The 1,264-nt window shown below is 35.3% G+C and overlaps 1 protein-coding gene across 1 annotated transcript in view; it reads left to right on the top strand.

Annotated features, from left to right (window-relative positions):
- LOC110459565 (paladin-like) overlaps positions 1–1,230 on the top strand; it is a gene marked incomplete at its 3' end in the record, with an annotated part of 2,966 nt that extends 1,736 nt beyond the window's left edge. Inside the window, exons 4-6 of the mRNA XM_021511895.1 lie at positions 420–473; positions 627–776; positions 1,081–1,230. Coding sequence (XP_021367570.1) covers positions 420–473; positions 627–776; positions 1,081–1,230 — 354 coding nt within the window. The remainder of the gene's footprint in view (positions 1–419; positions 474–626; positions 777–1,080) is intronic.
- Between the last annotated feature and the right edge of the window lie 34 nt (positions 1,231–1,264).

Raw genomic sequence — 1,264 nt, 5'->3', positions numbered from 1 at the left:
CAGACAATGGTGTAGGGGAAGCAACTCCTATTTAGTTGTACACATTCGAGATACAGGACAGACTAGGTATTATACAAGGCAGTCAGGAGCAATTGAGTTAAAAACATCAACAGAATCTGTACGAGTAACTTTTTCTAGAAAAAAATAATTGAGAAATAAACATGTCATCTATAAATGGTGTAATTTGAATACTTTTTAACATAAGTTGGGGGTACTTAAGATGTGACTTATAATTTCTATGAATGTCCATTGACCCCATTGTAAAGAACATTTGCTATGGTAAAAGATAACTGGAGCTTTTGGAGAAACCGTGAGTAAATCAGTAGGATATCTAAGATGGAAATGTGTTTCGGACATGATGATACTAATTATAAGGTATTGATATAAAGTGAACTAAATAAATTTATTTTATATTCTAGACAACAGAAGAAAACCTGAAGAAAGAGATTAAAAATTCAGGAAACACTGTTCTGGTGAGTAAAATGTAATCTGTTTTAAAACTCTATTTGTGTATTTGCATTCATTCTTTCTTGAAAGATGAGTTTTAACCAATGAATATTGTTGTAATGTATTTTCTGAATTAAGGTTTGATCATCATAATTTGTTTTGCTTGTTTGACCACACAGGTATACAACGATGTATCAGAATCACCTGTTCAGAAAGAGTTCTCTAGCATACTGACCCCCTCAGAGCTTGCTGACCAACAGAAGCTGCAGACCCTGGACATGGTCTACCACCGGATACCACTGCAGTATGACACAGCCCTGGAGGAGAAGGTACTAATACATTTAAAAAAAACTTTCATATTGTCTCATGATTAACAAATGCATACATGTATAAATAAAGCATGAATGTTTTATGAAAGGGGTTGCAGTTCACATTCCCATTTATGGATATTGTAGTTATTAATATGGTATGCAAACTCTGGAGAAAAAAAATCTCTACCAACATATGTTTTGATTTAGTTTGTTTTTCTCATTCATCTAAGCTGCATGAGTATATAATAACGGATATGAGAAGTAAATCACGCATGTAAAAGCTGAATATGTAGTCATGAAAACTGCTTCCTTTGTTGTGTAGGACTTTGATGACCTGATGTCCGTTGTGTGTGAGTATGGCTATGACTGTGATCCAAGTGCCAACACCGCCTTTGTGTTCTTCTGTCGGACTGGCAAAAGTCGTACTACCACTGCCATGGCAATAGCTGGACTTATCTTCTGTCACATCAGGGTAAGGTTACTTCATTTCTCCTCTGAAGGTCACA

The sequence above is a fragment of the Mizuhopecten yessoensis genome, unplaced genomic scaffold (assembly GCF_002113885.1).
Source record: "Mizuhopecten yessoensis strain PY_sf001 unplaced genomic scaffold, ASM211388v2 scaffold10109, whole genome shotgun sequence".
In the NCBI taxonomy this organism is placed as follows: domain Eukaryota; kingdom Metazoa; phylum Mollusca; class Bivalvia; order Pectinida; family Pectinidae; genus Mizuhopecten; species Mizuhopecten yessoensis.
This window is presented reverse-complemented; position numbering and strand designations above follow the sequence as displayed.